The sequence below is a fragment of the Tamandua tetradactyla genome, chromosome 25 (genome assembly GCF_023851605.1).
Source record: "Tamandua tetradactyla isolate mTamTet1 chromosome 25, mTamTet1.pri, whole genome shotgun sequence".
Taxonomy (NCBI): Eukaryota; Metazoa; Chordata; class Mammalia; order Pilosa; family Myrmecophagidae; genus Tamandua; species Tamandua tetradactyla.
In genome coordinates this window covers 28,472,269-28,484,725 of record NC_135351.1, presented here as the reverse complement: position 1 = coordinate 28,484,725, position 12,457 = coordinate 28,472,269, and the positions used below count along the sequence as shown (strand labels likewise).

Sequence of the window (12,457 nt, the reverse complement as noted above, 5' to 3'; positions counted from 1 at the left end):
CAAACTTCAGAGTCACCCTCCTGCAACCAGGAGAGTCTTTCCCCCAGACAAGCAACAGCAGGAGCGTGGGTGGGGAAGGAATCAGCAGGGGACCTTGTTGCCTCCTGATAATATTTTTCTTTCAACCATTAGTCTTCAAAAAAAAAAAAAAGAAAAAGTCCAGACAACACCAAAAGCTGCCAAGGATTTGGAGAAACTGGATCCCTCAGGCATTGCTGGTAGGACTATAAAACAGCACAACCACGCTGAAAGAGAATTTGGCAGTTTCTTATAAAGTTAACATGCTGACTACCATACAACCCAGCAGGGCACTTACTCCAGAGGCATGTAAACTTACATTCATGCAAAAATCTCTACATAATGTTTATATCAGCTTTATTCCTAATAGTCAAAAACTGTTAACAGCCCAGATGTCTGTCAGTCATCGCAATGGTTAAACAAACTGTGTAATTCCATCCCTACCACAGAATACTATTCAGCAACAAAAAGGAACAACTGATTCACACAAGTTGGATGACCGTCAGGCAATTTACACTGAGTGACAAAACTCAATCCAAAAAGGGAGTATCCTGCATGATTCCATGTAGTTAGCATTCTCGAAATGACAAAATTATGGAAATGGAAAACAGATTAGTGGTGACAAGGACTCAGAGAAGTGGGGGGGTGGGGGGCAGGGAGCTGGCTACGGCTGTAAAAAGGCAGCATGAGGGATCCTTGTGGTGAGGGAACTCTTCCGTATCTTAATGTATCAATGTTAATACCCTGGTTGTGATATTGTGCTACAATTCTGCAAGACAGGGAAAACTGGATAAAGTGTTCAAAAGAGGACTCTGAATTATTTCTTACAACCGCCCATGAACCTACAATTTTAAAAATGCAAAGTTTAATTTTAAAAACACATGAATTAAAATATGTTTACCAAAAAAGTCCAAGAACTGCAAAAAAAATTGAATGACAATTCAAACAGCAAATAGTAGGAAATAATAAGAAGCTAAGAAATACAGAATCACTTCCTAACAACATCCACTAAAGACCACAGGGCAATAGATGGCATGTAGTGCCAGTGTAGTTGACAGTAGACCTGCCCTTCACTTAAGTAAAAAATAACCGGCTAAAGGACCATTCCCCAGGAGAACATTCAAAATGATGGATAGCCTGTTCCTTCATTCCTTTAAACTGTCCCCATAGACACCAACCAGCTCTGGCCTGGCCCATCCTGATTTCCCAGCCAATGTTCATTAAGACCTATGGCCAAATACTTTTGGGAAACACAGCATACTTTGCCCCATACTTAGAAATGGACAATGAATATATATTAATGGCTTTGAAAAGCCCTACAGCAAAAAAAAAAAAAAAAAACTGGTTTGTCTTGTTCACACCCTAATTGCCAAACTTATTTGGCCACACACTACTGTTCCCTAGATCTCCCTAGCACTTCTAACTGATTAATTGGACCAGAGCATACCTAAGGAATTGCAAATCGAGTCAGTTGTCCTCCCCAATCCACCTTGCTAATAAGGTGCCACAAACTATGGGAAAACCTTCTTGGCATTACGGTGAACTGATCCAACTCCTCATTAAGGGGCATCAGAAGAACTGGCCTTTCCTTGGTCCACTTGCTTTATCATCTGTTGGGTATTTACCACGTGCCTGCATTGTGCTCAATAGTAATAATAGATCCCACTTCTTCAAAGCAACAGTATAGAAGCAGATACTATGATAACCCCTATTTCAATAGAGAAAGGAATTAAGGCTTCAAATTGTTATAAAGTACCCGGGCTGCAATCTGAACCAGGTATGATGCTAACATCGAAGTGCTTAACCACTGAGCCCGACTGCCTCCCCAGAGAGGGGAGAATAACGTTCACATCAAAATCATTAGAAACACGTGGCAAAAGGAGACTTGCTTAACCAGTCCCAGTCTTCACCTGATATCCCAAATGCAAGGAAAGGAAAGGCTTTACCCCTGACCATTCCTGGCCTGGTACTCCTTGCTCCAGCTATACTGTGACTGTTTCACTAACCTGCTAAGCTCTCTCAGGCTTCTAGACCTTTGTACATTCTACTCCCTCCATCCAGAACATGCTTCCACTCTTCCCTTGGCTAATTCCTACTCATCCATCCATTGTTAGCTTAGATTTCCCTTCCTCCTGGAAGTCTTCCCTGCCCCTCAGGCCTGGATTAGGGCTCCTCCCTTGTTCACATTTATCTCCCCAACTAGACTGCAAGCTCCGAATGCCTTAAAGTTGGAGACGGTCTCCCTCCTATCTACTGTGTGCCTGACACACTGTACATGCACAGTTATATATGGAACCAATTATAGTAGTGCTCAATCAATCAAATCAAAGACAGGGAGTACTGATCCAAATCTCCCCCAATTATTTGTTGAAAATCTGGAATCTCTGAACAACAAAAGAATGTTTTCTTTTCATTTGGAGAATAATGGTTAAACAGGTCAGCTGTGAGTGAGACAAATCTGGGTCCACATCTCACCTCTATCACTAAGTAGCTGGATGACCTAAGCAAGTTGCTGCAGCATCCAGTAAGTATTAGCTATTATGATCATGAGAAAGAAGATGATGATAAACCCTCTATAAAGAGTAAGCTAGAAATAGTACATAGTCTCAAAACAGTGAGACTTTATATATAGTATAAAGCCTCAAAAGAGAAAATGGAACCAAGTAATCTACAACACACATGTACTTTTACATGAAGGGGGGGTGTTAAGAATAGGCACTGAGGGAAGGAACAAGAAATAAAACCGAAAAAAAGACCCATTGGAAGTACTGAGTCAACTCCTTTGGAACCTATCTGAGTGGACTGACAACCAAAAGAAAGTCAGAAACACAAATAAGGCACTTTCCTCCAGCATTTAATTCAAAGAAATAATGGAATCGCTCCAAATTCAAAAACTCCAAAATCAACGGCTTAACGAAGGCTAATTCTTAGATTACTTTGTGCAAACTTGAAAACTGTCAGAGAAAGCCAGATCTTGAGCATTTCTATTAATAATTCCTGCCGATGCAAGTAAATAACATCCAAAATAAGTTTGCACCAAATTCCTAGAAACTTAGTGTGCCTGTTTGAAAGGATGTATGTACCCTAGAAAAGCCACATATTAATCCTAGTTCCATTTTGTAAAGGCAGCCGTTTCTTCCAATCCCTATTCAGTACTGTGGAAACTGTAATTAGATCATTTCCCTGGAGATGTGACTCAATCAAGAGTGGCTGTTAACTGGATTAGGTGGAGATGTGTCTCCACCCATTCGGGTAGGTCTTGATTAGTTTACTGGAATCCTATAAAAGAAGAAACATTTTGGAAAATGAGAGATTCTGAGAGAGCAGAGAACAACACAGCTACAAGAAGCAGAGAGTCACCAGCAGCGACCTTTGGAAATGAAGATGGAAAATGCCTCCCAGGGAGCTTCATGAAAGGAAACCAGGAGAGAAAGTTAACAGATGATGCCGTGTTTGCCATGTGTCTTTCCAAATGAGAGAGAAACTCTGACCATGTTCACCATGTGCCTTTCCACTTGAGAGAGAAACCCTGAACTTCATCGGCCTTCATGAACCACAGTCTCTTTCCCTGGATGCCTTAGATTGGACGTTTCTATAGACTTGTTTTAATTGGGACGTTTTCTCAGCCTTAGAACTGTAAACTAGCAACTTATTAAATTCCCCTTTTTAAAAGCCATTCCATTTCCGGTATATCGCATTCCGGCAGCTAGCAAACTAGAACACTTAGGGTCCCAATTTGGGGAGCTAAATGCTTAAATTCCAATATATTTGTAATTTAATTGCAACTTTAACTTAAGCTAAACCCCAAAATCTTAAATTAAACATTAATAATAATTTTTAAATAGTGCTAGTTTTATGCTATTGTACATTTAAATAAATGTCTTTGAAAATTATCACAAATTTACATGAATACTGTCCACACCAAACTGTACCAAGTACCATTTGTGACACTGTTGTAGCAAACAGTACATAATATATGAGTTATAAAGAAGTGAGTCCGGCCATTGAAGTTACTACATGAAACAGATTTACTTTAAATATATAAAACTGCAAATAGCAGAAATAAAATTTTTCTCCCTATACTCCCACTCCCCAAAAGTAACACAATCTATGGTCGTCCAAAAACCTTAAATAAAAATCACTTAAGGAAATGTACTCTTTATTAAAGCTAAATAAAACAATGATGCCGCCAATCCTTTCTGCTGTCTTTAACCCTGGTTATGTAGGATACACGCACACATTCTGTTGCAGGGCAAAAGTCACTCAAGTTTTCCTGCTTCAGGGCCCCTGCCATCCTGACCTGTATCTACACACTGCAGAGAAACAGAAGCCATCCTTCAATAACAGTACAATCCTTACTTCCATCCACCTGGAAAGGCGGCTGCTTACCCTGGAGCTAGATATTTAAAAAGATTCTCAAGACAGATGTTATCAGAAAGACACATCAAATTCCATGGCAACTTCAAATGACGAAAAGATATCTTCAAAATATTCTCTTTCAATGACATATATTTGGGGTTTGTTTAAAAATAATCCAGGGGGTAAAAAAGAGGGGGGGGAGTGTGTAGGGGGATAGGGAGACAGACAAAACAGTATTGGATAAATCATTGAAGCTGGACAACAAGTACACAAGGTTCAATATGCAATATGCAATTCTTTTTTTTTTTTACATGCCTGAAAATCCCCATGATAAAAAGATTTAAAAAGAAAATTATCTACAACGAAAGCATGAACAAGATGTATTCATCTAAGTTCAAATCTAGGGTCCCCACAATCTCAATCTAGAAACCATTAAAATAGCACAAAATATTTTCTTGCCTCTCGAAAGGCACAGTTCGGTCACTGACAACCTCCTTAAAACTCCACACCCATCAGGATCTAATACCTCTGCCCCACAGGTTCACAAACTGCAGGGAACCCCATGTCCAATCCCAGCTCCCGTACTACTGCCTCCAGCAAGTGTTTCCCTCTGAAACATCAAAAACCTCTGTAAAATGACAAGTTTTGTTCACATTCTCAGATCGTCCCTTATAAGATACACTCAGATATAACATTTGAGAAAATTTAATTAAACAATTAAACTAGCTTGAGATTAATTTTTTCAACATCTCCCTACATTCTTACAAAAAAAAAAAAGCCAGACAATTGACCATAAACACCAAAGATAACAAATAAGCTTTATTTAACATCACACTTTACATTATACAAATTCAGGCTCTAGGTGATAAACTAAATGTGGATAAGTACTATGACTTTTGAGAGACACAATTTTTTTTTTTTTTTTTTTTTACATGAGAAGGTTCAGGGAATTGAACCCGGGTCTCCAGCACAGCCGGTGAGGATTCTGCCACTGATGAAATAACCACCCAGAGAAATAACTTTTTTTTTTAACATGGACAGGCACCGAGACTCGAACCCAGATCTCTGGCATGGGAGGCAAGAATTCTGCCACCATCACACCACAATTTAAAAATTTTCAAACTCTAAAATTTAAATTACCCTATTAACTTCACATGAACAAATATCCCAATTAACCTAGAACAAAATGGTCACCAGAACTTTTGAATGAAATACAAAGCACAGAATTTGAGTTGCATGAAAATTAAGCAATCAAAACAATGAAGGGGAGAAATACTTCCAAACATTTTAATAAAAATAAATGATAATACTTACCAGCACTTTGTTTTCCACTTTATCTCCCTTGACTTCCAATTTTACTTTCTTCTTTACTGCTATTTTTATCTTTCTGCCAATAACATCCTTTATGCTTTCTGAAAAAAGGGAACAGTTTCATTACAGTCTTTTATAAGTAAGAAAAAAGCTTTGGGGAGGAGCAGCTTTTGGAGGAGTATTTTTTTAGTTGTTTTTACTGTTGTTTATCTTTTTTTTTATTTTCTATTTGCTTGTTTTAATAAGTCTGACAGTTATCAGTCATCAAATATCTAACGAATACCTACTGTGGGCCTTGTACTGTGTCAGACTTTAGATGCTGAACCAAATATTTAACAGGCATACTCCTGGGCCATGCAAGTCATCTTACTGGAAAAATAGGATGCATATATTAAAAAAAAAGAAAAAAAGAGCAAGGCGGGGCAGAATGATCACACATGTATGTTTTATTCTCTTGTGTGAGATGCTTTTTCCTAGTCTCCTTCTGGTATTTTGCATACAGACCAGAAACAGTAGGATTTATGAACTCGGCCCTTGGCTGGTTACCTCTGGCTCCAGCAGCCTCTCTGTTCATCACAGTGTGTACAATTATTACCATTTCCTAAGAGGGTCTTGCTATGAAGAAGGGTAGGAAATACAGCAACTGGACCAAACTATTTAGCCAGGCAAGGGCACTCTCGGCCATCCATCATCACAGTGCAACAACCCAAGAGGCAAAACTTCCCTATGGTGGTCAAAGGCAATGGAAAAGGAGGAATACAGGAGAGGAGAATGGAGGTGAGGTCTTCCTGGGACACCCAGGAGTCCCTGGGATCCAAAACCAAACTTATTCTCTTCCTTATTCCTCCTACAGCCACTAATAAAACTACAAACTTGGAGGAGCTCCAATTCCTTTATCACAGATAGGGAGTCAGTTAGTTATCAAGTCTCCTAGAATCTACCTCTTCAACAGATGCTGACCCTGAATGTAACCCTGAGTTCAGGCCCTTGGAATCTCTCACCTAGACTAAACCCATGGCCTCCAACCTATCAGGGCACCACCATTCCCTCTGCAACCAAAGTGACTCTTCTGAAAGCATGAGTCTGACATCATTCCTGGTCTACAACACTTCAGGCAATTGCTGTCATTTCCTAAATGAACCCAAACCTTCTAGCACACCATCTATGATCTTTCCCCTCTTTTTGGCTTAACTATTAGCATACACCCTAAAATACAAATCCCGAACTTCTCCATCTTTTATGCCCACAGACTTCTGTTTGTATTATTATGTATTTCATATGTAGAAGGAATTTACAAGATACCTTTTTTCTAGTCTCCTTCTGGTAAGGTTCTACTTAGCCTTCAAAATCCAACTGAAGGGTCACATCCTTTGGAAACCCTTCCTCAATTCCCCCAGGGTTCATGGCTCCCTTCTCCAGGGTACTATTGTACTGTGTTCTATATTATTATTTGGTTTATTCATATGTTCAACAAACAGTTAACTGAGCACCCTCTGATTACTTCTACTAGAAACCGAGATAGAAATGGGCTCTGCCTTTCCCAGGGATTCACAGTCTAGTAGAAGACATAGTGACCACCATTAAAGGAACATGCTCACATTACCAATGGGTAATGGACTAAAGGGTACACAAAGGTTTTCAGGAGGAGGTGGTACAGTCGCTCAATCTTGAAGGAGGAGAAAACAGACCACTGGATTCCAAACTAGAGTATTCAACACAACCCAGTGAGATGCAAGAAGAATATAGCAGAATATTTACTTCTACCTGCCAGGTGTATTTCAATTTATGCTTTAGATTGCACACAATAAATAAGTATATAATTTAACAATTAAATATAGGTTAACAGGGGATCAAAATTTTCTTATTGGGGATGTGCCATTACAAAAGTTTAGAGCCACCAAGTTGATAAGAGCAAAGGGGAAAAAGGGCATGGTCAGCAAAGAGAAAGGCATAGAAACAGAGAAAGCACAGCATGTTCAAGGAACATGTTCAAGGAACAGTGGAACATTTGGGGGGAAAGCGGCATGTGAGAGAACTCACTGGACTGTGAGTTCTTTATGCTGCTCCTATCTTATCAGGACTCAAAACATGCCCAGGCTATTCCTCCCTCCCCTAAAAAAGAATGTCAACGTGCCCTCATTTTGGTGGTAGAAAATGGGCATCTGAAATTGGCTTAAGAATATAAGTACATGGAAACAAAAATTTATATTTTGACTAGTGTACTTCCTAATATAACTTATGTGGATTGTCTGAATGAATACCATAAGTACATGGAACCTTGAGTAGAGCATGAGATTTTATAGGTTTGTCCAGAGTGATGGCCCGATAAACCTCAGAACAATGAGATTTATCAAAAATCATCTGAACGGTGAATAAAAAAGTATTTGCAAAGTCACCTTGGAGGAATGGTAAGAAAAGGGGAAAATTCAACTTCCCATGTGAAAAATTCTTGATATTCTCACAGGCAGTGGGGACAACCAAAGCAATAGGCTGAGCCCTCAATCTTGGGGTTTGTTCATATGAAACTTAACCCCCGCAAAGGACAGACTAAGCCTACTTAAAATTATGCCTAAGAGGCACCCCCCAGAGACCCACTTTCGTTGCTCAGTTATGGCATCTCTCTCTAAGTCAACACCACAAGCAAACTCACAGCCCTTCCCCTCTCTACATGGGACAGGACTCCAAGGGTGGAAACCTTCCTGGCAACATGGGACAGAAATCCTAGAATGAGCTGGGACTCAGCATCAAGGGATTAAGAAAACCTTCTTGACCCAAAAGGGGGAAGAGAGAAATGTCACAAAATAAAGTGCCAATGGCTGAGAGATTTCAAACAGAGTCCAGAGGTTATCCTGGAGGTTATTCTTACACATTATACAGATATCACCTTTTTAGTTAAGGTGTAACAGAGAGGCTGGAGGGAACTGCCTGAAAATGTAGAGCTGTGTTTTAGTAGCCATGTTTCTTGAAGATGATTGTATAATGATACAGCTTTCGCAATGTGACTGTGTGATTGTGAAAACCTGTTATCTGATGCTCCTTTTATCTAGTGTGGACAGATGAGTAAAATATATGGATTAAAAATAAATAAATACTAGGGAGAACAAATGTTAAAATAAATTTTGTAGCTTGAAATACTAGTGATCAATGAAAGGGAGTGGCAAGGGGTAAACAAAAATATAGGGGAACACAAAAGCTAAAATATATTGGATAGATGGAAATACTAGCAGTCATTGAGAGGGAGGGGAAAGGGGTATGGAATGTATGAGCTTTTTTCTTTTTTCTTTTTATTTCCTTTTCTGAATTGATGCAAATGTTCTAAGAAATGATCATGGTGATGAATATACAACTATGTGATGATATTGTGAGTTATTGATTATATACCAAGAATGGAATGATCATATGGTAAGAATGTTCATGTTTGTATGCTGTTATGTTTTTAAAAAAAAAAGAATATAAGTGCATGGAAACAAAGACTGGGAAGTCATATACCAAAAGGTTTTAAAGTAGCTATCTCTGTATTATGGGTGACATATATCCTTTATTCTCTGCATTTTAAATTGTTCTACGAAAAACCTACATTGCTTTCATAATCAGAAAGATACACAATATATTTTTTAAATGCTTTGGAGGATTAGCTTACGGAAATAAACTGAGTTTTTCGCACAGTTGCCATTTTGAATTAACCAAAGCAAAACTCTTGGGGCACTTGAATAAACAAGAGAAGCAAAGGCAGGTTTCCCTATCCCAACCATACTAGCTCTTTTAAAATCCCAGAAGATCACAAGGTCCCAGAAAACTATATTGGGCATATGGAAAAAAGCAATGTGTCACTTGCTTGAGAGACATGTGAGATGGGTAATAGTGATAAATGCAAAAATTCAAGTTTTAGGCAAGGGTCAAATTCAACTTTTAAAATACATCAAACTATTTATCTTGAGAACCACAAACCCCATCCTTTACCACCCTTTCTTAGACTTAATTTCTAAAAGTCTCTTTACCAGGCTCAAGGATAACTCATCTCACAAATTAAAAGTGTGTCACCCTCTTCAGTGGGCCTGTCTAGTCCCAACCAGGAAAGCCTTCAAAATCCAATCCTAAACTTTCTTTCTCCGGACCTCTGGAAGCATCATCTTCAGGTCTCCCTGGGCATTTGCCTACTCTTTTGGGTGGAATGTTGGAAATGCCTCAGTCTCCCAGGACCGGATGGACCACTCACTCTAGGAAAAGCAGCAGATGCTTTATCTCAGGGGCAGACTCCTCCGGGCTGGGGATAGGAAGCAGGCAGAGTGTATGACGGGAGTGGGGGGGAGGGGTGTAAATTTCAAGTAAGGGTCAGCTGTGTTGGTTTTTTCTTAATTAAGCAAAAGCAAGGACTTTCATACAAACCCAGCATAGGTTCCTTACATCGTTTTACCCACTGAGCTAGCAGTCACTAGTGGAAGAGGACACTCAACTGCCTTGGAAGTATTCTGGTTTAAAGGAGAAAGAGAGGGGCAAATTCCACACATGCAGATGAATGAGCGCTTAGAAACTTCCTCTTCTGGTCAGCACCGATTAAACATCTTTCCGAGCTGTGGACTGTGAAGCAAGTCAAGTGAGGAATATGGTACAGTAAGAAATATGGGTCACTGGGAATCAAAGTACACGGACCCGCACACATATATACATAACTTGTTACAGTGCCACATACGACCCACACAATCACACACACACACACACACACACAGCGTAAACGCGGAGTTTTCAGAACACTCTCCACCCCCCCCCGTCCACCCCCATTTTAGCTCTGCCATTTTAATCCTCCAGTTAACTCAGTTAAACCCGGACTTCAAACCCAGGGCCCCTCTCCCCAACCTCAAGGGACTGAAACAATGAGTCACCTTGCACGGGGTACCACGCACAGGTTCCATAAGAGATACAGGGTAGGGAGAATCGGTGGGTTAATCATTATTAAAATAAAGCTTTTATCATTAACCCTCAATTTCCTGGCCCGAGTTTGCGTCAGCCCTCGTAACCCTTTGGCTCCCAGGTCGCTAAACCAAGCCACGCCTTGCCAAGCTCAGCCACAGCACCCGACTAGCATCCCCTCCCCCAAACCTGTAATGTCAGAGGGGGGACCACCTGCGGGATATATTCCGAGGAAGCCTGACACGTGCCGGAGACGACCTACTGTGCACCCCAGTTATCCTTCTGCTGGGTTTGTCCAGGCTTCCCCGAGTCTGGGGCAGTGGCTGGCGCTGGAAAGGGCTCTTCTTGCTTCCAGAACCCCCAAGACCCAGGTAGCCCGCGCCCTTCTTCTGCTAACCTCGACCCCCCGGTCCCCGCCGGAGGAGGGGGTCCCTGCTCCCCGCCGACCGGAGGAGACCCCTCTCGGGGGTCCGGATTCCTTCCCACGCCTTTCCCCTCCGGACCTGGCTTTGCCGGCGGTCCGAAGGAGCAAACTTCCCGCCGACCCCCAGTGACCCTGCCCAACATCACTTCTGACTCAGGGGCGCCCGGAGTCCGCGGGACCTGTAGGAAAGGGAGGAAGGCAGAGGTGAAGGGCGGTGGAGGTGAGGAGTAGGCAGAGGAAGATGGAAAATTAACAACCGCGCGACTCTTACCTATCAACTCTCTGGGAACCTCCGCGCTCTCCTCAGTCATGGTTGCCCTCTAGGTGCGGGGGCGTCGCGGGTCCGGCTCTGATTTACGCTCCCCCGCCCTCCCCGAAAACCGGGATTTTTTTTTTTTTTAAAGAGGCAGATGCCGCTTGCAAATGGAAGTGGGCAAGAAATGGGGGGGGGCGGAAATATGATTTTGCAGCGCCCCCCGCCCCACTAAAAACAAGAAGAAGAAAAAAAAAGAGTTGCAAATACGAGATGGGTTTGTTGCTGCGGCTGCTACATGACGCCTCCTCACAGTTCCTGGCGGCAGAACCGGGATCCAGCGGGATCCCGAGCGGGCGCGGGGCTGCTGCGGAGCCAGTCCCTCCTCCCGGCTCGCTCCTCCGCGGCGCGGCTCCGGCCGGCGCCAGCTCCCGCCCAGCGTGCGCCGCACCTACGGCCCTAGGTGCAGGCGGAAGGCGCGCGGCGAGGGCGGGGAGAGCCGCGCGGGGCGGGGAAGTCGGCTTTCCTCGCTCTCCTGCCAGGCTCCGGCTGGGCGGGGGCAGCTCCGGCCCTCCTCCTCCTCCTTTCCTCCTCCTCCTCCTCCTCCTCCTCCTCTTCCTCCAGCTCCTGCGTTTCCTCCTCACCTCGCGAGAGCCAGTTTCCGCGCTGGTCCCCCCGCCGGCCTCTGCGTCCGGGGCGCCTGGGCCCCGGTGCGGGGCGCACACCCGGCGGAGACGCGGCGAGGGGCTGCGGCGGCGGCGGCGGCGGCAGGCACGACGCCCCTCCTCGTTGCCTCCCTCCCAAACCGCCAAAGCCCTGCGTCTGAAGAGGAGGCGAGGGAGCGGGAGAGAGCGCCCGGGAGCCATCTGCTGGCTGCGAGGTTGGAGAACCGGGGGCTTCCCGATTCCCTGTCCCCTCCTCCGGGCTGGCCGAGGGAGCGAGAGGCTGGGGGACTGCAGGTTCACAGCGAACCTGCAGACCCGTCTGCACGGAAGCCGGTTCTTTCCGGGACTCTTTTACACACCCTTGTTTTTTAGCCCTCCCTGTGACATGATGCCATGTCATAGGTATTATTAATTTTCCATTTCTTGTGTGCCAGAGCTAGACGTAACCTGTAAAAACTAAACATATGGTAGAAAACAGTTTGTGTGTGTTCAGCGTGTGCTACGCAACCACCGTTTGCA

The 12,457-nt window shown here is 43.1% G+C and overlaps 1 protein-coding gene across 4 annotated transcripts in view; it reads right to left on the bottom strand.

Annotated features, from left to right (window-relative positions):
• The window catches only part of CARMIL1 (capping protein regulator and myosin 1 linker 1), a 338,321-nt gene extending 326,623 nt beyond the window's left edge, over positions 1 to 11,698 (bottom strand). For all 4 annotated transcript variants that reach the window (XM_077143786.1, XM_077143787.1, XM_077143789.1 and 1 more), the window contains exons 1-2: positions 11,292 to 11,698; positions 5,692 to 5,789 (exon numbers count right to left, since the gene is read on the bottom strand). In XM_077143786.1, coding sequence (XP_076999901.1) covers positions 5,692 to 5,789; positions 11,292 to 11,331 — 138 coding nt within the window. In that variant the 5' untranslated portion in view covers positions 11,332 to 11,698. The remainder of the gene's footprint in view (positions 1 to 5,691; positions 5,790 to 11,291) is intronic.
• Between the last annotated feature and the right edge of the window lie 759 nt (positions 11,699 to 12,457).